The following is a 21986-nucleotide window of genomic DNA, read 5'->3' on the forward strand; positions in this document are numbered from 1 at the left end:
AGCACACATCTCTATCCCCTATCAGTGAGTAATCAGCGTGTCCTCTGACCTATTAGCCAAGCATCCCCGTTAAATTAGAGACACATGGATAGTAAGGTAGTGTGCGAATGAGTCATTGGCAGGTGTGTACTGCACATTACAGTGAAAGTAATTGTGGAGAGGGCACAAACAGGCTAGGACTTCGACCCACTAACCATCATCATGAACAGATATACTACCATGCAACTTGGATATACTGCATGATTGTACCAATGCTTGTTTATTCTCTCTCTTCTAAATACATACACACACACACACACACACACACACACACACGCACACACACACACAATGTTCGAAAACCTTATTTCCAGGAGAAGGATGCACTGAGGTTAACTCCAGCTTTTGTACCTTTGTTACTCTTGCTGCTGCAAGGCCATGGTACACTGTGATTCATTAGTTTCAAAGACGAGCTTTGGAAATGGGCTTGTCTGTGTCCAGAGCCTGTGCCTTTTAACTACTTCCTTCAAAAGGGAATTTTTTTGGAAGAAGCTTCCCTCTTTTGAATTGCCTTCTTAGAAGCTGCAATTATTTTCAAGCTTAGAGCAGTAATTAATAAGGTGGACTCGCCACTCCATGTTCCCAATTAATTAGGAGGCACTCGGTAAAACTGGAAAGCTCTTCGTATGGCCTGTCTCTTCTTGCAGGATGAAGAAGAGTGAGATGCACATGCACTCCATCCCTTTAATGTTCTGTTTTGTGTGCGTCTGTATAAATGAGTTTCTTCTTTTTTTCACCTCAAAGTTTCCCATCCCAACCCAACCTTGAAGCTCACTTTAAAGCCCCAAAATAATTCAACCCACTCACCTGATGTCACTTTCTCTCTGTCTAGCTTTCTAGTCCCCCCCTCCCCCCTCTTAATTCTTGTGTTATAAATGAAGTAGCATTTTGTAATGTGAGAGATTTTCTTTTCCAAGATGTCACTTCCTTGAAATCACATAGGAAAGCTGAAAACCGTCTGACCTCAATATTAAATTTGTCCCCAACAGATATACTAAGCTTTGAATAATAATTTGTGTCTGATATATATGTTTTTTCAATGACCATGCTAAAAAATCCTAAATTTGCATCTATTCCTTCTCTGTCATTGAAAATCCAGAATCCATAACTATGTATTCTCATTTCAAAAGTTTAACTTCTGGACATAAAATGTCTGAAAAGTCAATGTTCAGTGTTTGTGCACTAAGTTGCAAATTGTGCCAGGATTGGCTTCCAAACTATGATGTCACAAAATCATACGTACACGCCTTAAAAATCAGTTTAAGGTAAGCCCAGAGAAATGTTCCCTCTTCAGCAGATGAAGTGAAAACAGCCTTCTAGTGTAAAATTCTGCACATACATCATTCTGCACAGTGAAGGTCAAACAAGTAAAGTCCCAATAATGAGGGGCACTTTAAGTATAAAACGGAAGAAAATGAAGATTGAGTATCAGACTCAATGGCTTGTTAAAAAAAAAGACACTTTATGCAGTGATAGGGATCTTCCCCTCTCCACTCTAAGCCTTTTACCAGACGGACCACGGGGGTCTCAGGGCTCCAGCTGCTAGATCTATTCCTCGGCCTCTCTCCCTTCACCACAAAGAACACAGCCAACTGAAACCTGCTGTAAGCAGCAGTTTCTCTCTGGGGGACGAGCCATCACTCACTACCTACCTTCACCAAAGATCTTTCGGCCCGTCCTGCAGATAAAGATGCCGTCTTTTTGTGACAGAGGTTTTTGAGGCTGGGTTTAGCAGTCTAAAAATATATGAATGCATTTCATGATTTCTGTTTCAGTTATTCATCAGGTCAATACTAAATTACCAAAATAAAATCATTCTGATCATGCTTTCAATTTACGTGACAAGGGGTTTGGTGCCTTGCTCACAAGCACCCTGATGATAGCTGATAAGGAAGGAGGATGGGATTTTGTTTCCACAGCTGGGATCCAAACTTGCCTCTTTTAACCATTGCGATCAACCTGTCAGAGGCCATAGGAGCTGCAATTTACTGAGTGCTTTTACTGTATGCATGTAGTGCTCAGGATTTTAGAAACAAGTGGACTGTTTTTTATTTCATGGAAGACATGACGACAACCAGAGAGACAGCCAGACAGCCCTCACCCTGTTGTTTTTTTTTAATCTTCTGTATGAGTCATCTTTTAAGAGCCCTTTCTTGCATTATTATGAACCCGGTGTGCAATATTTTGCTGTTCGCTGAACAATTACCCATTTTATTTTACCTAGAAATGTCATTCTGCCTGTGTGCCTTTTAAGATTAGATTGCATTAAAAGTTATGGGGGTTTTGAAAGTAGACTAAGCCTTGAGTTTCATTTTCAGACCTTTATGTAACTTCTTTTTAACTTTTAATAGAGCATAATGCAAGGCTATATCCACAAGAACTTTTATTGCACAATTTCGAACTTACTACATATAGCTGAAATAGTTTAAGCACATATCATTTCCTTTATTTCGAACTCCCATTCATCTTTTGAATGAGTTAAGAAAAATTCCAGCAATTTTCTTTCTTTTTTCTTTTTAAATACTGGATATTTCTATATACACTAAAATGATTTGTCATTTTAATCATAACATCCTCCTACACATAAATGAGCAAACACAACATTTCACTAGTTCATGTCCACTGCTTTGTTTGTAAGCATTTAGGTTTTGAAATGAAAAAGACAAATCAACTTTAATATATCACAACAATAATCAAACTTGGAGACTGGGAACCTGGCTGTCTTCCCCTGTCTTCCCAAAATGCCTGCAATAATGCAATAGCTAGTCATCATAGGTAGGATGCAGAAATGGGGGAAATAAGCAAGCAAAATAAAATAACTACCTTCTGGGGCTCATGTGATATACATAAACACACTCCATTTCTTTATATATTTGACTTGTATGCCTATAAGGATTAATACATTGTTTTCAAACTTAATAAACGGTAGCAGAAGTCTAAGACAGAATTATTTGAATATTAATTCTCCGAAATTGCCAGATAATGTGGCTTTATTAGAGGTTCTTGAGGATCTTGGACTACAAAAGTTAGTTTTTGCATCTGTCAGCCAAGGCTCTCTATCTTTATCTTCCTTTCCATTAGATTGTTTGTCTTTCTGTCTTGTTTCCTGGCTCACAATCTCTCCCTTTCACCTATTTAAGCAAACCTTGTCCATAAATTGTAGTGAAATCTCATTTTCTCAAGGCTTTGGGGTGCCAAAGAGAATAAACAAAAGCAGCCAAAGTTTTTGACCTCTGTGGCTGCTGACCATAAAGATAATCAGTCCAGGCTCACAGTCCTGGCTTCCATCCTCCCTCTGACAGACAGACAAATAGATCTGCCCGGAGTTACAGTGTGAGTGTTAAGCCGGGAGGGAATGCTTGCTCTACTTGTTCTCCATCCTGTTCTGTCCGTTCTCACAGTCCACTGACCTTCCTATGACCAACACTCCCTGCGTGTGGGGGTCACTGACTGAGAGAAGAAGCCACGCGTGGTCATCAGTCGGACGGTCAGATCTGGGCTGATGAAGCCTGTCTCTTTTAGCTGATCTAGGAGTTTTTGGCCCCATCTGTTGTCCTACGTATGCACATACAGAGCAGTGTCTTTGTGAAAAAATTAATGCTGGATGGAAATCAAAAACAGCATCCGCTCCAGTTGACTAGCACAGCAAAAAGTTCCAGCAGCATCGCCCCCATCCCCCCCCTCCCTTCTTGCCCTAAAAGGTAGCATCTCTGCTGCTGACCTTCTTGTGTTCCTGCTTTTCACTCATTTAAAATTTCAAATCTGTACACGACTCAATGGGAAACCTGTGCAGGAGTTAGAGTTCAGATGCCTCTTTCATCACTAAATTTAGCTTAGTGATAAAAGGAAATGGTGCGGAAAAAGTCAGGGACCTGGAGCATGGACTCTTCCCCTGTCTCCATGTCATGCAGAAAGCAGATGCTTTTGGTTTCCCATCCCACTTGTCATTAAGGTTATGTGTCTGAGGCCCCACAGTGCTGAGAGATGGACACACAGGGAGTAGACGGAGGCTGGGGGAGGATGTGTGATGACTGGATTTGAGGTTTCTGGTGTTTTTGCATGAGGTGTGACAGCAGACCTCCTCCTCTTCTGTCTACTTGCCTCAATGTGTCTCCCTCCTTAGGTATTTTCTTGCCGTCAGCAACTATTAATAACTCCCTGTTGGGGTATGGGACACAGCAGGGTCTCTTTTGGTTGGCCCCACGTATTCCTCCTCACTCACTCTCACCTAATCCCTCCAGCACTGGGGACAGGAGTGAGCTGCCAACAACAATAGGAGCTGCCAGGGTTTGATAAAGAGGCTGTGGAGTGCTTCGGGGTGCAGGGACCCCGTGGAATTGAGGCCCGATTCCATGACACGAGTTTCTGAGCAAAGGGGTCACGTTCAGGCTGTAAATTCACTGAGGATTCAGCAGGAAACTGCATTTGTTGACACACGAGCTAAGAGAAAAGCTATAAGTTGTCTTTCTTGAAATGGATGGAAATTAGCCCTTGGCTACAATCCGGCATGTTTACATGCATGTGTTCCATTTTTGTTCATTAACATGCACTGTCCCAATCAAAAAACAATGAGGCATATATTGAGTTGGCAGGAGTAGATCCAGTTGTCCACTGAGGGCATGTCCATGTATCTTTTCTGCCAATGGGAGCTTTCTTGACATGAGTTAGATGAGAAGATCGGCACCACTCATATCGGTCTGAAGCTGGAGCCAGCAGTCTGAAGTCTTGTCGTCACTGTTAGGTTTCCAGGCAACCAGAAAGTCACTATACACAGCCAAGAAATAGTCCCACACATAATCCCCCATAAAATCAATTTTTATTTTACACACTCAGTGTTTTGACTAAACAAACAAGATTTAACGTGTTAATCCGTGATCTGGTGGAGAGGTGCTGGTAGGCAGATTTTGTTACCTTTGGACAGAGCCAAAGAGCTGTCCCTCCCTGTTTCCAGTCTTTATGCTAAGCTAAGATAACCAGCTGCTAGCTACTGCTCCATATTGTACCTACAGATATGAGAGTGATATCGAGCCTCTCATTTGACCCTCGGCAAAAAAACAAATAAGTGTTTAAGTGTATCGAGCTACTCCTTTAACATTCTACTATTACTAATGTCTCATAATGCTAAATTTGATTGGCTGATTCCAGTATTTTTAGATTGAAATATATTCATATTAGCCAATGAATTAGTACATACATACATGGTTCAGTAGATTCAGTATTTGTCCAGAAGGGATTTGAAATAGCATTCAGACCTTCATTTTAGCATATAAAATCCACCCAAAATACAACTGAATAGTTAACTGAATGGTTAAAATATGAAAAATGCAGTGGTTTTGGGGGATGACCTCAGAAGTTCCACGACCTTGGCTTTGGCGATCTGGCAATTGATTTTGTTTAAAATGCAGATGGAAATTTATAAATGGATGTGGATACAAATCAACCACGCTTATATTTCTATGCCCCATGGGTCATCGATGCCCTAAAAATGAATGAGCCCCAACTGTGTGCTCCATCTGCACGCTCTGATGTACGATGTGATGTTTACAAACAATCTCTTCAAGAAAGCCAATGCTATTCCACTTCCTGGGTGCATCAGCTGACCTAGAGCTATATTCCTTCCAGGGATCAATGAACCATGGATGAATGATGAGCTAATTGTGCATTATTTGGAAATCAATCAACAACTTTAGAATCAGGGTGAAATGATGTTGAAAGCTGATTAATCTTTTGTAAGCATTCACTGCAGAAAATGGTTTTAATGAAAGCTGGTAGAGATTTATGAATGCTGAGCGGTTGGGAAACGTATTGTATTGCTTAATAAATTGGACATTTAGTTCCTTGTCTTAGTACACACCACACCTGTTGCAAATGCATAAGGGTTCTGACCTTGCCCGTTACACTAAAGTAAATTTCTCTTTAAATAATTTGGTTGTTTTGGTTCCGATTCCAATCTTGTAACCTTCTTCATCTGTCAGTCAAAAGAACTCAGGGTCAGGGTGCACAACCAAGCCCACCTAATACATAAAAAGCAGACTTACCAGAAAAAGGGAGGATATCTCCGTCACTGACATAATCAGAGGGGTGAAAGACATAAAGGGAGGGAGAGTAAATTAGTATTCAGCCCTTAATTGTTTGATTTCCCGGAGGGCGTGCAAGACGGGGGAGAAGGGCAGGAAGAAGGGGGGGGGGGGGGGTGTACAAGACAGACTTAATAAATTGAATTGCTGTATTTTTTTTAATGTGCATTTACCTTGTGTAAAGAATGATAGGCTTGATTGTTTGAAGCTCCCTAGCCGCTTATTAGTTCAAGCACGAGGTTGCAATGAATATAGATGCATGAGCTTTTGGCCAGTTCTTTACAAGCCAATTGAATTAATGGGAAAGCTCAAAGCTGTTGCATTAGCATGACCCATCCTGAAAATGACTTTGCATTCACCGCCTCCTCGGTACATCCTCCAGTTCTCAGCCCACATAATCTTAAAAAAAAATTATATAGAAAATGTAATGTGATGCAATTAATTGCTTTGAGGCTACACATAAAGCACATTGTTTCCATTTTGAATGTATCAACAGTGAGGAATATGAATTCAGTTTAGTCAATTTCCATCTGCAGGCTTTCAATATTTCCTGATTTTGCCACAGGCTAGAAGACATGAATATCAAAATGAAGTATCTATCTCTGGGATTTCTGCCTCCACCCCAATACAATACAAGTTTGTGGTGCCTACAATATTGTAAAAAGAAGCATTGAAATATTCTTTGGTAGAAAGTAAGAAGAGAATTTTGTTTCACAGTTTGCAAAATACTTCAGAAAAGCATTAGGCTTACAGTTCGATAATGCCCTCCTGATTTTTCAATGGTTGAAGAATGGTTGAATAAGACATTTAGGAAATCAGGCGGGGAGTGGTATGGTTTGCCGATAGTGTTGAAAGAAAAGAATGTATTGCATGATCTCTAAGCAATGAGCCTGATGTGTGGGGAGCACAAACACAATCCTCGTTGTAGAAACAGCTTGTGCAGCGATGCCTGCATGTGGACAAGGCACACACACACACATGCGCCCACACAGACATGCGCATAAATCAAGCCGATCTACCAGCACATTTGCCGATTCCTGCTCACAAACAGGGACACACTCTCTGTTTCTCTCTCTCTCTCCCACACCCCTGCATGCTGACACACAACCAGGGCAGGTCCTGAGGGAGATGAAGAGGCAGAGCAGAGGCACGCTCTCTGCCACAGAGGAGCAGAAGCCCCGGGGGCAGATAGGAGTAGAAAGCAGGATGAAGGATCTCCCCTCCAGTGATCCACAGCACCAAAGGCGATTTGAGCACCCAGCATAATTAGTTTCAGATAACAATGTCACTGGCCCGTGCCACTAAAAATGAAAGAAGAAAAAGAAATATCCACCTGGGACAAACTGCCAAGATTTTTGAACTTTTTATTTGTTTTCCTATAATTTGGATTTAATTGTTATCACTTATGTCTATTGTCTAATTGCGAACATAAGACATATTTAATCCATATATTCCACTTGACCTGAAGTGGAGCATTTAGAGTTCACACTGAGCCAATCAACTGCCTTTGATGAGTCACATATGATTACTTTTCCCTTGCCCTTGGGGATCATATCATGAGCAATAAAGTGATATTAATGTCTTTTTAGAAGAAAGGAAAGCGATTTGCCCTGCCGCAAATCATGAGTGAGCAGGTGATGATTTGCTGGGCTCTCATAGACACAATTGGTCACATGTGCATGCATGTATTTGGGCGACAAACATTGGTGTAAGCAAAACACACGAGAGCCAGATGCAACTTGATGTTACATGACGACAAGTGACAACATGCGCAAAAAACAAAAGAGGGAACGGACAATTATGTGGGAAAACATCTGACTCAAAGTTTCCCTTTTTTCTGTTTAAAGTTATGTTTTTGTGAATCTTACAACACGACCATACATAGATGAAAAACCAGACAACCAGTGAGAAGTTAAACAAATGTGGCATTTTATTAAGTTGACATTGTGCTTGTCAGACTGGAATGGCTGGACTATGTGTCACTCCACGCTGAACTGTGGTGCAGCAAGAGACAAAGTGTTCCCGTAATATGGTGAGGCAGCAGCATGTTTGCTAAATGTCCAATAACAATTCTTAAGTGTTTTCCTGGTCTTCCCCCACTATGGTTGAAGTGTCATTAAGTTCAGCAACTGAAACTGCTAGGTTAAGATTGTGGTCATGGTTACCATCCACTCTGACCTCCTGCCTGAGAGCTTTTGTGGTCGTATAACAGTATCACGCCACTTCCACCTGGCCTCCACCAGCCCTCTTGATGGGAAAGCATAAGTCATTATAAGCATTTGAAGAATCGACCAATGCCCTTCTTTTTTTTGGGTGAGGACAGACTTTGGATATGTATGTCTACACAACAGCATATCCCTGGTTCCTCTCTGAGCTTTCTTTCATTTTTGGTCTGCTGATCACATTGCCTTACTTTATATACATACTCAGTCTTTTTATCTGCATAGTTGTAGTAGTGAGGATCCAAATGTTAGGATGTCTGGCTTCTTACTGTATATGAGATACGAGTCTATTTTATTTCAACAGCAGCAGACCTTCTGGTTAGTGGACCATCTTGGGTGTACTTTTTGTTAGGGATGCACCGAACCCAGATTTTTAGGATTCAGCCAAATACCAAACCCACTGGTTACTTTACTTTACTTTACTTTATACTTTATTAGTCCCATCACTGGGAAATTTGTCTTGGACACCGTGCATAGTCTAGTCATGCAAAGCAACATGATCAAAGTACATAAAAACACATGATCAAATACGTAAAAACACAATAATAATAGATCATTCACACAATACAGCATCCATTTAAAAAAAAAAAAAAAAAAAAAAAAAAAAAAAAAAGGTTCTGCTGAACCCCGAACCAGACCATAAACAACAAGGCAAAATTTGTTTCTCTCACTATGACTCTACAGTCACTACTCACTCTGAAGCTAATCGCCGTCACTCTCTCACTTCTCCCTCACTCTATCACCCACTCCCCACACACACACACACACACACACACGCCGGCTCGACGCACACACCAGCGCACAAGTATAAACATAGGGCCACTTACGAAGGCTACGGCAAAAGCTCTGCGGAGCCTCTGCAGAACTGTAAAACAGGCTTAAACAACGTCTGGTTAACACAAGTTTTTAGCTGTGACTGTCCTTTGCCGTACCTGAAGTTGCTGCATTTTGGCTGCTGTTTGTAGATTCCTTCATGCACAACTCATATTTTTTCGGATGTTTCATATGCAAATGTCTTAACAGCGGCGATGTTGTGTATTATTTCTGCTCAAAAGTTCCATTTTCACAGCCTACTGCATTGAATGGTCCACCTACGTAAACACCTTCCCGTAATCAACGGCGCCGTCATTACGTCGACTAGCGTAGCGCACAAAGAGTATAGAAGTAACAAGAGGTGAAACTCAATAGAATGTTGTGTTGCGTTCAGTCCAAAATGGTGGAGCTGCAGCTCGGTCATGGGTGTGTTTGTTGCAATGAAACGTTCTATTGAGTTTCGCCTCTTGTTACTTCTCTTTGGTAGAGTTCGGTTCAGTGGAAAAAAATTCTAAAGTTCGGCAGAACCCGAACCCCGTCAAAAAGCCCAAAGTTTGGCCGAGGCCAAACCTGAACTCTGGGTTCGGTGCATCCCTACTTTTTGTACTTGTAACATTTAAGAAACTATATCTGTTGTTTGATATAAACTTACAGACCTGTGTATCTCAGTATAGTCTGCGTCATTATCTTCACACTTTATCAAAGATTAGTGTTGCACTTCTGTCCTAATTCCAATTATCTTGTCCATTGTTGGGGTGGTATTCATCATCCAGTCTCTGTAATTTGGATCTTGTGAAGTCATCCATCACACAGACATTGCACAGTGATGACACTTTATTGATTTCACGGGGCATGCCTCGGCTTAACCACATCAATCTACAGGTGACAGTCACTGCAATAATTGCGTGCCACTGCTACTAATGGCTATTCTGTTTGACCATCCCACTCACCAATTAACCACCCACAGGATGCCACACAGGTGTAAAGCATCATAACGAAGCTGTAATGATAACTGTAAAAAAGCCCGAAGATAAACTTCTGCTTTCTATGAAAAGCTTTTTATTTTTGCATATTTAACACTCGCAAGTTTGCTCGCTACTGAATATGGCAGCTTACACATTACGAAGCAAGTCAAAACCATCCGCCTTGACTCCAAGCCCCCCCCCTCCCTCTTACTTGAGCAGAAATCATTGGCTGGCATGCTCTAACAGTTTAGTTCATGACATGCTTGGTTAGGACTGGGAGTTGCATTGAGCTCAGGATAAGCAGGGGGAATTCTGCTTCTCTGCTCTACTTGGCACTGGCCTGCAACACTGCCTGATGTCAGACAGATCACAGCCAGGAAGACTGGAAGACTGGCCCTCTTCCCTTGCGCCTGGAAAAAGAATGTTACTAACACTGAGACAAGGTTTTTTTGGCGGGGGGGGGGGGTTCATGCACATGATCCCACTTTTTCCACACGGTGCTGGGTTCTTGCCACATAAAAGCAAAGGGGACATTATTACTACCACATTGCCTCACGAGTCTCTCCATTGAAATGTAATGTACTAATTGGAGCTCCTAGATTAGGTTTTACGAGAAACGTATTTCTTTGATGATGATTTCATCTGCTCTAGATGTTTATATTTAAATCTGTTACAACTTTCCCTTACAGAGCAGGGCTTACAAGTGCTAGAGAGCTACTTGCTCTCCAAAGGCCTAATGCCTAGCTTTTCATTTATGATAGTTAACTGTAGGATTTGTCCAGGAGTCCCTGATTAGATTGTCTGAGTTTAATGAGACATATCAAAGCCTTTGAATGGGAAATCGCTGCACATTGATCCAGCTTGTTCTGCAACGATAGTAATGAAGACTGTGGTGTCAATGTACGAGTCATAGCAAGTCAATTAAGGATATATTCTTCATGTACTTTTTTTTAGCATACTTCCATTCGGCCTGACCTTTTCTTTGCTCAATTATACTTATAGTTGGATAGCTTATCAAGGGAAAAGTCCTGTAGAGCTTAAAATTGGAAACCCATTTGTGACTACTGACTAAAAAATTTGCTATTTTATATTCAGCCGAATAGAACAGATCCATGATGCTACAGCATGGGCAAGCTGTTTTGCAAGAAACACTGTCTTTTTCTTACAATAAAGTGTTTCTTTCTCTACTTGAACTGTCACTTAATTTGATTTGATTACACTTTTTAATTCAGAAAGATTTGTTCCAGCAGTATAAACTCTCCTCTATAACCCTGATAATGGGATTTTAACGGCCTGGGAGTGACTTTGGTTCAGCTGTCGATATTTCTATATGCTTCAGTGTTTTGGTATCGCAGTAATCACATCACAAGTTTTCGGTATTTGTGTGTCATAATCAATAGAAAACCAATGTTACATCAGCATATAAAAGCTGTTTGTATGCTGTAAAGGACCTTTCTTTCTAGGTCATATGCAGCACTCACCTACAAATGAGACCTCCCATTTGTCGGTGATTGATTAGGCACTAACTCAAATTCATCAAGCCTGTTGCAATCAATATATCTCACAATGCAACATTTGCTTTACTCGCATAAAAGCAGAGCAAACACTAGCAAGAAAGGCCACATGTAAAAAAAATTATTCAAATTAGTTGAAATATCTCCAAAAAGAAAAAATAATTCTGAGGTTAGCGTGGTTGTATTCTCTCATTAAGAACATTCACAGCATGGTGTGTGTTTGAATAGTAAGTCTTGACATTTATTTCTCTATGCGAATATATTCCATTTTGATAGGACACTGTGCAAATCCCGTTGTTATTCCCCTATACAAAGACAGAGAGAGAGGCTGACAATGTTAAACAGAGATACAACAGAATAAATATGATAATTGAATGCAGGAAGAACAGAAGTGGCATTTAGTTGCTGGCATTCAGGATTAGCTTGAAGTAACGTCATTGTCTTTTTGTCTGTATCTGTGCAAATCTGACTCTTCCCCCCGAACTAATATACTTTCTTTCAAAAATGTTTTTCAGCCTGGAGACAGCATGGCAATACATAACTGTAATTATAGGTATTGTACCTGTCTAACAGATGTAGAGAAGTTAACAAATATTTCTCTGTCAGAGTTTTAAGACAAGCTAATGCAGCAGTAGCACACATCTCAGGGATATTTACTTCCTGTCGTTTCACACTTGCAGTCATTATGTGTTTTTGTGGTTGTTTGGGTGTCAGGCTGCCTACACCCGGGACATGTTCTGTGGCATTAACAGACGGTACGTGGCTTCTTTTTGTTGACTCGTGGTGCCTCTCCTCGATGCCGACTCCTTGTCAGTCAGACAGAGCCCTGCTGGAAGCCTGTCCCGTGGGTAATGCATTTTAAATGGGGGGTGCGACCCCCCCGTCCCCTTCCTTCCCCGATGTCTCATTAACTTCCCGCTGATTGATAAACAGTGAGCTGCTGCTGCCTTGTGGGGCGGGTGGCTGGTGGAATTAGACGCATGATGTAGTTGGCTGGCGGTTCACTGCTCGGCTGGGATGAGATGAACCTACAAGTGTTGTGCGTTAGAAGGTTTTCTGTGTACATGTGTATTTGTGTTTCTGCACTTGTTGACTTAATGATGAAAATGGTACTCCTGGATGGTGTTTTTTGTTTGTAGTGCAGATTGCAACTCTGATTTGGTGGTTTATCATGTTCTTCTATCCCATTAAAGGATAGGTTCATAATAACCAAGTTTGTCTTTAAACAATAGCCAGATGCACATATAAAAGTTGGAACAGGTTTATATGGATCATTAAAAGATTCCTTACTAATCTGCTTTCAGTGTAAGTGATGGGGGGACATACTTTCATCATTATGCACTAGGGTTAACTGCCGTTGCCAGGAAACAATCTACTGTAATCTTGGCACCCATTGCAATCTATGCTATGAAGCTACTAACCATGTGAGTTAGCAGCATAGGAAAGCTAGTGACAAGCCAAGTCAGTTGCAATTCCAGTGTACTGCTGAGACAGGAATATAGGTTACCAACCAAAAAATGGTAGGGACAAAAGTCTCATTTAGAACCACTGGCCTGTCCTTTATTGCTCTTGGTCCACATAGACAGGACCTCCAAAATAAGACAAGAAAGTCTAGTGGTTGCCATGTCTGTATGCAGGAAATTGGAGAACACTCGTAGAAGTAGCAAAGAAGTAAAAGAATATTAGTTGTCTTCCGTTACCATTCCGTTAACAATGCAAGAATGCCAATAATGGTGGACTAATGTTTCTTGGTTTCATGTTGTAGACAGACTAAAGTGTAGCTCCTTGGTTGTTGCAGACACATGAGTGTCTTTTATACCCACACTCTCCCAGAGTGTTGCAGGCAAGCAGTGAAGCACATACACTCACCACACTTGATTTTCTGTTGTGGGCAGATGTTGAGGTTGTGTGTCTGACCGAGAGCATAGACCTAATTAAGACTGAAGAAAGACATCATTTTATTTGGCTTTCTCTCCTGTTTGGCCTCGCTTTGATCCAATGATTATTACCAGCTCTTTGGCTCAGCAGAGGAGTTGAGGGCGGGGAAGCATTGTGTCTCATGCTGACAGCTCCCAAACAAAATAACCCCCCTCCCCAGGTTGTTACAGCTGACACTCCCGGCTGGGTTGTCAGCGGTGAGGTCAGTAAGAGAATCCAGCTGCCTGCTGAGGTTTGTTCCTCTGCTGTGGATTAGCAGCACCAGCCAACCATCTGCTGGTGTCCTATGGTGTAATACTGTACATGCACTCGCTGTATGTACAATACATGGACACACTAATCCTCACTTGTACAAATCATGAACACAAATACACATGCTCATGCTGTAATAATCAACCCAGGAGGGGTCCACATAGCTTTTTTGGATCTCAGCTCAGTTGTTGATCTATTTCTGCTGTTGATCCTCTTTCCCCCTTGCTGAGCGTCCTTCCCTCCGCCAGACAAAGGAGCAGGCGCTCGGTGACCTCGGTAGGTGACGAGAAGGGCAGCCATCATTGTAGTATTGCTGTGATGGCTTTCTTATTGCAGCAACAGGTCAGCACGGTTCGGCAGTTATGTGGTGCACCCAACCAAAAATCTATCTTTTGAGTGTCAAATAATAAATCACCCCTCTATATAAAAAAATCTACAGGAGTCAGTCTGAAAGGTTTGTAGTTTGCTGCTTCTTGGAGGACAGCAACTGTAGTACACTTGGATTGAACCAATGGATTCCATTGGTGAACCTGAGCCACAGAACAACTGAAAAGCATCAAAATTGTGTAGCATAACTCACTTCTACGCTGGATGTTCAGAATGAACACTTTCTCCAGAACACAAGAGTGAGACAGCCGTAAATGCTTTTCCGCTGGGGACAAAATATTGAAGGGTCATTCTTGACTGTGTTAACAGCAGCTTGACAAATACACACTCAACACAACATCCTACTTACTTGTTGTTTTTGGTCCCATGATGACAACTGAACCATCTCCATGACAATTTAGCAACTCCATCACTATATGTGGTTTAAATATTTGCAATCAACAAGTAAGGCTCAAGAATATTTATATAAATTACCAGTAGGTTTTGAAATTACTGCTGATCATGTGTAGGCAGCTTAAGACTACAGGGAGCGGTTGCTTCATAGTAAAAGCCTAGTGAAAAGCTTTAATTCTGAAGCAGTTATACCAAAACTGAGTTTGCTATAATGGAGAGAAATGAGTAGGTTCCACATTACCAAGGTATTGTGGTAATCTTCCCAGCCCTACATGGTAGTGATCACTGAATGTATGCTGCTCTTTCATCAAAAGGCAGAAAGAGAGCAGGGCATAAAGCCTCTGTTTGCATGCAGCAGAGATTGCCTGTGTTGATTTATTGTGCTTTCTAGATATAAACTATAAATGGATCACTTGGTAACCGCAGAGAGTCACTTTATAGTGTTATTGATTCCCATCTGTAAGTAAAAATGATGTCTTCCCTGTTTTCCTGTCTATATAATCTCCCCATTGAAGTTTTTATCAGATCATACTTTTATGTCCATCTGCTCATTAATTGTCGCAATGTGTAAGCTTATTACTGTTCTACCATATCTCCTGGAATGAGTTATGGCTTCTTCATGGTGCATGCATGTGGTGTGAAACTGGCTTACTAGAAAACGTCACAGCAGGTTTTTGTTTTTTAAATCAAATGTCTTTCTTGATGCCTACAGCTTCAATCTATACTCAAGCAGTGTTACGTTTTTAAATCACATCAGGCTGTTTATCTTCCATGCAAGTCTGGTTTAATGATTTAATGATTGATTTTTTTTTTTAGAATGAAGCCACTTAGGGTCACTTCTGAGCGTTTGTTCTCTTTGTTTATCCTTTCTAGGGGGCTGTTTGCAAGTAACTATACGGAAACCCATTACCTGGAAGATGGCATTGCGGTCACAGGCTCTCACAACTTCACGGTATGTTAACAACCTTTTATTTTCTTTAGTTTCTATAGTTTCTTTATTTTCTGCTGACACAATTCTTCAGCACCCACCCATCAGCTCTTATGAATCTCTGTGGAACCCTCCTTCTTGTCGGGTTCTGCGTCATTGTGCTCTTGTTAGGGTCAGCGATGAAGTAAAGAAAAATTGATGTTGCAGTTACACTTTTAAGCCACCTGGAATTGGGTAGTCTTGCGCATAAAGATGATTGTATAGGTGAGTGGGCCCATTTTTGTTCTCTGCCAGCAGATTCATATGTGATGAAATAAAAGGCGGACAGAGGTCAGAGAAGCTTTTTATAATAGATAAACTTCAAATCATCCCACCAAGTTACTTGGAATGTGGGTCTGCAAGAAAATATGAAACTAGTGAACATATAAGTGCACTTTAGATGTCACGCTGACTGTAAAATATTCAGCACCTATCATTGCATTCATGAGCCTTGTACTTGTTAAACTGAGATTGCACACTGATTACATTTGGTAAGTCTCTCAATTGACAATGTATGTTTTTACTTATTCTGACTCAGGGTTTACATAGAGAGGTACATTGTTTTTTGGGTGATGTATTTAATTTCATAACTTAAAAAAATATATCCTCTTTTTTGCCATTTATGATTAATCACTTCATAAATTAAACCTCCAGAGTTGTACTTTCTCCAATCAATCAAGGTTGGGGTTTGTTCTTTTTTGCAATTTCTTGTGATTTACTTTAGTTTTGTGATAAATATTTCTCATCTTCATTAAGCTCAGTTGGGTTTTTCTTAGCAAAATCTGTTCAGCTTTCAAACACAATGGGTCTTTGAAAACATCTTTCCATGGATCCATAAATATCCCTTTATTGAAGGATTTTTGTTTCGAGGTCCAGAAGCAGCAAGACTATTGGGAAACTATAATGCGCCACATAGAACAGTTTCCGAGCCTAAAAGCTTCCACCTGCTTGCCTGAGTTCTTTGATATGATCATCTGCAGTTTGGAAAGCAATTAAACGTCTAAGTTTTTGTTCAGAAAGCATAATAATAGACATCCTGTCGGGTCTTTGTACAGAACGCTTGGCCTACTTATGCTGAAATCCACAAAAGAGGAGATTAAAATAATTCATGAATGGCCAGCCCACACAGTGAAATGAACAACATTTTCCACTTGAGACTGCTGTGAGACCAGAGCTGGACCATCATTGGCTGGGCTTGGCCAGCTCATCAGAATTGCTGCCATTCCAAAGCATAAAGACAATGAAGGAGTTGTAGCAGGTCAGCTCAGGGTGGACTCGGAGACTCTGAGAGAGTGCAACTGAGATAGCTGGCTGCTGACATGAATGGATAGTTAGATTGATGGATTAATGGGTGTAGGGCTTCTGCAATTGGTTGTTTTTATTATCAAGCTTAATTAATCATTAAATCTTTAAAATATTTGAAGATAATTAAAAAATGTCATCACAATTTAAAACATGCCCAATATGATGCCTTTGTATTGATTGCCATTCAAAAGAAAATGATGTAAAACAGAGGAAAACAGAACATTTTCAAATTTAAAAAAACTTGAATCAGCAAACGAGATAGATGGTGATAAAAATAAAAATGGATGGACCAAAGGATAAGTGCCAGTAACCTGTATGTATCCACGTTCTCAGTGTCTTACCAGCTTGGGAAATAACAAAATCTTCCGACTTCCATCTCACTTCTCATTGCTCTCTCATGACCACAGCCAGCTCTTTATGGGAGGGTCATTTTTTTACTGGAAACGGCCAGATCTTTTGAGACTGATCTGCAGTTAATTTATTTGTCCTGCCGGCAGGGAGGAGACTGATATAGTGATCTGGGCAAGGGATCTGGAAGGTTCACTTGTGAGTCAAAGGCAAGGTAGTGCTGGGAGTGACTTCAGCCCTCCCTCGGTTCCCTCTGTCTGTTTAACGTCCTCTCCCTTTCTCACTAAAGTCCATTTACAATACAATAATTGAGTACCATGTGCTGTAACAAAAGAATAGATAGCATAGATATGAAAGAGTTAACTTAGAATAATAATTGCATAGTTATGATAAACAATGTAATGTTCACACCTGGGGTTGCCTCCCACAATAATCTGGGTATTAGTTATTAATCTTTCTTATTCCAGATATGAAGGTGTAAGCACTTTCCTTTCTTTCTGCAGAAACCTTAGAAACAAAAAGTCTATTCATATCCTTTATATCGATGCATCACAGTCATGATCTCATCAAAGAAACATGAGGTGGTAGCATTAACTCAGCGCACTAAATCCAGCACTGCTCCTCCTCTCTGCACTAAGATTTCATATTTCATGTAATGCCCTGTTCTTTCTTTGTACCTTTCTACCTCGCTATAATGGATAGTTCTCTTAGTGCACCTCCAGATAGAGATATGGAAAGTGGCCAAACAGACGACAGCTTTGGGTCCACTTCCTGAATGTCCTCTGAATAAGATATTGTCCTTTGGGTGGTAGGTTTGGGTTCCGATAGCCAAAACCATTTTTCAACCCTGTCTCCAAAAAAATTATGTTTATATGCTACGTAAATGTTTTGTCAAATACGTTTTGGATGAAATGTAAGAGCTGCATGGATTATCTTCACTGGTAACATTTCTTTCCAGTCCAAAAGACAAAGTGGATTCAATACTAGGTCCAGATTTGAGAAAATGCTATTGAACCCCAACCTTAAAGGCACTATTTAATAATGCTGTTTAACTAGTGAGAAAACTTTAATTGGATTATCATAGTTTTATTGCAGAATTACTGTGAAAAAGCTTGCCTTCAACCCCAGAAACTCATTCAGACACTGAACATGCTAAATCAGCAGCCTCTCGAGGAGGTCTTGAAGGAGGCCATTGGACATTGAAATTTACTGCCTGCACTCTATATCTAGAGGTAGTCAAAGAGGGGTGGAAAACTCACATTTCCTTGTTTTCAAGAACAGGCTGGTAGACGGACCGCTGGTCAGACCTCACCTGAGCTAGGCCCTCTAACTGTAGCAGAAAGGCTGTTTTTACTCCAAACCAGACACTTCCTCCCCACCCTCTCGCTGCCAGTCCTGGTTCAATAAACAGAGGCTTAATTCACTTTTGTTACTCCCTGCTGCAGCTTTACAGGTGGTCAATGAAAGCGGGTACCTGGGAACGCAGCAGCACGCAAAGGTTGCACTGGGAGATGTGAGATTGTGCACTGATTTCAACCATCATCAGCCTGTGGCCTGCTGCTAACTGCAAAAGATGATCCCCCACAGAGGAAATTTTCTCATATTACACAGTGATCAGTTGGGACGGCTGTTGTTGAGCTGTGCTTGAACCTAAAGACCTGTTTAGTTTCACATTGGTCCCATTCTTCCTGTCCTAAATTTTGAATACTTTTTTTTCTGTGCTCACTCAGGCAAATTGCTACTACCACGGTGAGGTGGAGGGTCATGCCAACTCGGACGTCAGCCTCAGTACCTGTGCTGGTATTAAGTAAGTGTGTCAGACACTTTCGCTCTCATTTCTCATAGCTGTACACAGTTTTTCCTATACATATATTTAAGTGATTATTGCCAGCAGTACCATCTCTGGTACTCACTTTCAACTTAACCTCCAAACAAAGTGGCTCAGGTAATGTGGCTAAACGGTTGGCTTGTGTACAACCTCTCTGATCAATTATTTTGGTTAGCACAATGCCATCGAAACCATTAAAATGGTCGTCAACGCTAGGAAAATCCGATCCAGGTTGTAATATAAAGTAATTATCCTTTAAGTCTGATTTGAAGCCAATTCATAAGTCTCTAATGTACAACTCTGAAGAATGGCATGTCAACAGGACTCAGTAAGTAATGAATTTTGCTACATTAATACGTTGAGATGACACCCTGTTGATACTGTTGAAAAGCAGTAAACTTGACATATTGTAAGGCTTGAGACAAGTGAAGAATTTCTAAGTTGAAAACCCTGAAATTGCAGATGTCAAACAGGAGTAATGGTTGCAGTAATATCACTGGACACCTTCAGGAATGTTTTCACAAACCAGCCAAACGTCGACACCCTCTGCGGAGTGATCCGTCTGATTGTGAAGCCCTTGCTTTTGCCCTTGGTCTTAATATTTATTCATTTCAGTTTTTCTGCAACCTGTCTGCACAACAAAAGATGCACAGAACTTTTGTACAGAGCTCACAAATTGTTCTTTGTTTTGGTTGGCAGTGCTCAGACTTCTGGGGAGGTTTAGTATGAGTTCATGTGGTTGTGAATGTTGCACAAGGTTTGTGAGAATCTCACAGTTTATCCAGACTCACTGCATGAGGATGTCACTTTAAATCACAGTTAAAACATGAGAAAGGTTAAGAAAGAGGAAACAGTGGAAAAACTAGGAGATACTGCTCTTTAGTGCACTCATCACAATGATGTATCATATTTTTTGGTTACTTTAGGACACATAAGTCAGGATCCCTTTTATTTCAGCCAGGTCAGATTGACATTCTTTATTTGCTGATCCGATATGTTTCAGTGCCATTCCAGTCTTGTAATTTTGGAAAAAATGAATTGAATATGATGAGGCACATTGTCTAACCTTCCCTCTCTCTGCAGAGGTTTCATAACTCTTGAAGGCAAATCCTATGTACTGGAACCATCTGCTGATCACTCTGATGGGACTCACTGGATCTACACAGCTGAACACCTCTATTTTGCACCTGGCACCTGTGGCCATGAATTTAACATATCCTACCCCATTGAACATGCAGACAGCAGTCCGTTCAAGGCTTTCGGCACAAGGGTAAGGATCATTAAACTATCTGCATTTTAGCCACAGCTCCTGTCTATACTGACAATGTGATTTGGAAAAACGTATCTATCTTAAAGATGTCTTACTTCTTTTCTGTGAGTATCTTTTGGGCACTTTACTATGTTGAGAGTAGAGAGATGACAGGAAACTTAGGATGGGAGTGATGGGAAATGACTTGAACCGGGGAAGTTGCAGCTGGTGGTCGGCTTTCCTTTATTTAACAAATCACCAAGGTTTGCTACTTAGAAGAAATGTTCTTCGGGCAATCTCAGAGAGAACATATATTTTAAAAGCCTTTGACCCCACCAGGTCTTCAACAGGTCAAATTGATCAAACCTGGTTCACGATAGACCATCCATTGCTTTATTAAAACCCCACCCCATCCCCATCCAACACCCTACACTCAGCCCCTTACTACCTCACTGAGCAGAGGAATAAATCATAAGGACCATGGTCACAGGGAGTCTATGTCTTTAGAGGGAATAGGGATTTAAAGATGACGAGCGCTGATAAGTGGAAAACAGACTCCAGTGATCTCTATCTGACTGGTGGAGGATGACCGTAGAGAATGAACACGGCTGATTTATCAAGTCAATGCAAAGAGATACACAGATAGGTGGTGTAAAATATGAAACAGATGTTTAAGGACCCACAAGGAGGGCAGGCAAACATACCATAATTGTGATGCAGCATAAATGTGAGGGACTTTCCATTTTCTTAAAACTGATTTTTATTGTAGCAGTTGTTTGATCATTTCATTAAGGGTATACTGAGATTGAGTGTGTTTTCGGGAAGCAGACCAAACATATGGCTTTGCTGGCTAAAACAGCATGTCCTTTCACATTGTTAGTTTTTATTTATTCATGCAGTGATAGGGATTTTTCTGATGTTTTACTGTGGCTTTTGATTCCTGTTGATGATTATAGCATTTGGCTTCAGTGGCGAGCATTGTCTTCAGTGTTAACAGGGCAGCAAAGATTCAGCCCAAGTGAAGAAATCTTGACAACAGCACAATGCAGAAGTTTCCAACTGACTGAAAACAGAGGGGGGGAATAAAAAAACAAAAGAAGGCTTGTTTTGATAATTTATACCAGTGTGAAAAATGTGTCTAGTTCTTATTCATTATTTCCTTTTTTTTTCGGTGTACTTTAAAGTGCTCATATTATGCTTATTTTCAGGTTCATAGTTGTATTTAGAGGTTGTACCAGAATAGGTTTACATGGTTTAATTTTCAAAAAACACCATATTTTTGTTGTACTGCATATTGCTGCAGCTCCTCTTTTCACCCTGTGCGTTGAGCTCTCTGTTTTAGCTACAGAGTGAGGCATCTCACTTCTATTCCATCGTTGTTGGGAGTCGCACATGCGCAGTTCCTAGGTAAGGCCAACTAGCCATTAAGAAGCAGAGTATGACGGCGTGCTACGCTAGCAGCTAGGCGAGCATTATAACGTGTTGCAAAGTGACGCACGTTCGTCACGGAAGTAAAGGCTGGACTACAATAGAACTGTTTGGAGCAGTTTGTGAACAGGGTTTTCTGTTTGAGATGGTAAGTCCCTTTGGGGTGGACTTTGAGCTTTTTCACTTTGTAAACCTATAATGTGCACATAAAAAATATATATAACACAATAAAGGAAAGGGGAAAAGCCCAAAAGCATAATA

General features: G+C 40.8%; 1 protein-coding gene across 2 annotated transcripts in view; it reads left to right on the forward strand.

The window, feature by feature from the left end:
* adam12a (ADAM metallopeptidase domain 12a) overlaps positions 1 to 21986 on the forward strand; it is a 74638-nt gene that overhangs the window by 25461 nt on the left and 27191 nt on the right. For both annotated transcript variants that reach the window (XM_028568723.1, XM_028568724.1), the window contains exons 4-6: positions 15474 to 15552; positions 18951 to 19027; positions 20132 to 20318. In XM_028568723.1, coding sequence (XP_028424524.1) covers positions 15474 to 15552; positions 18951 to 19027; positions 20132 to 20318 — 343 coding nt within the window. The remainder of the gene's footprint in view (positions 1 to 15473; positions 15553 to 18950; positions 19028 to 20131; positions 20319 to 21986) is intronic.

The sequence above is a fragment of the Perca flavescens genome, chromosome 21, assembly GCF_004354835.1.
Source record: "Perca flavescens isolate YP-PL-M2 chromosome 21, PFLA_1.0, whole genome shotgun sequence".
Classification (NCBI taxonomy): Eukaryota; Metazoa; Chordata; class Actinopteri; order Perciformes; family Percidae; genus Perca; species Perca flavescens.